The sequence below is a fragment of the Penaeus monodon genome, chromosome 25 (assembly GCF_015228065.2).
Source record: "Penaeus monodon isolate SGIC_2016 chromosome 25, NSTDA_Pmon_1, whole genome shotgun sequence".
Taxonomy (NCBI): Eukaryota; Metazoa; Arthropoda; class Malacostraca; order Decapoda; family Penaeidae; genus Penaeus; species Penaeus monodon.
The window spans coordinates 34763327-34763693 of NC_051410.1; the positions used below are offsets into that span (position 1 = coordinate 34763327).

General features: G+C 48.0%; 1 protein-coding gene across 1 annotated transcript in view; it reads right to left on the reverse strand.

The window, feature by feature from the left end:
- Positions 1-367, reverse strand: part of LOC119589181 — an 8317-nt gene that overhangs the window by 7545 nt on the left and 405 nt on the right. Inside the window, exon 2 of the mRNA XM_037937776.1 lies at positions 181-340. Coding sequence (XP_037793704.1) covers positions 181-340 — 160 coding nt within the window. The remainder of the gene's footprint in view (positions 1-180; positions 341-367) is intronic.

Genomic DNA, 367 nt, shown 5'->3' on the forward strand with positions numbered 1-367 from the left:
TTGTGACCTGTGGGAGGAAATAACGAGTTCATTTCATATAAAAACTGTGAACTTACATAGGTAATGCGTCATGCAATTCTCTTAGAACCGATATATCACGTTAGTTACAAGACCATATGGCAAATATTTAGATGAAAATATAGACACATGTGTAGAAAAAAAATCTTCTATGAGACTGACCGTAGGTGTAGACGAGGGGGGCGGTGCTGGCGGGGGTCTCGGCCTTGACAGTCTTGACGACGGGGTAGGAGGAGTAGACGAGAGGATGGCCGTAGGAGTAGACGAAGCCAGGGTCAGGAGAGGGCATGGCAGCAGCACAAGCAGCCAGGGCGAGAACCAGCTGTTTGGAGGTCAAATGGTAAGCCTG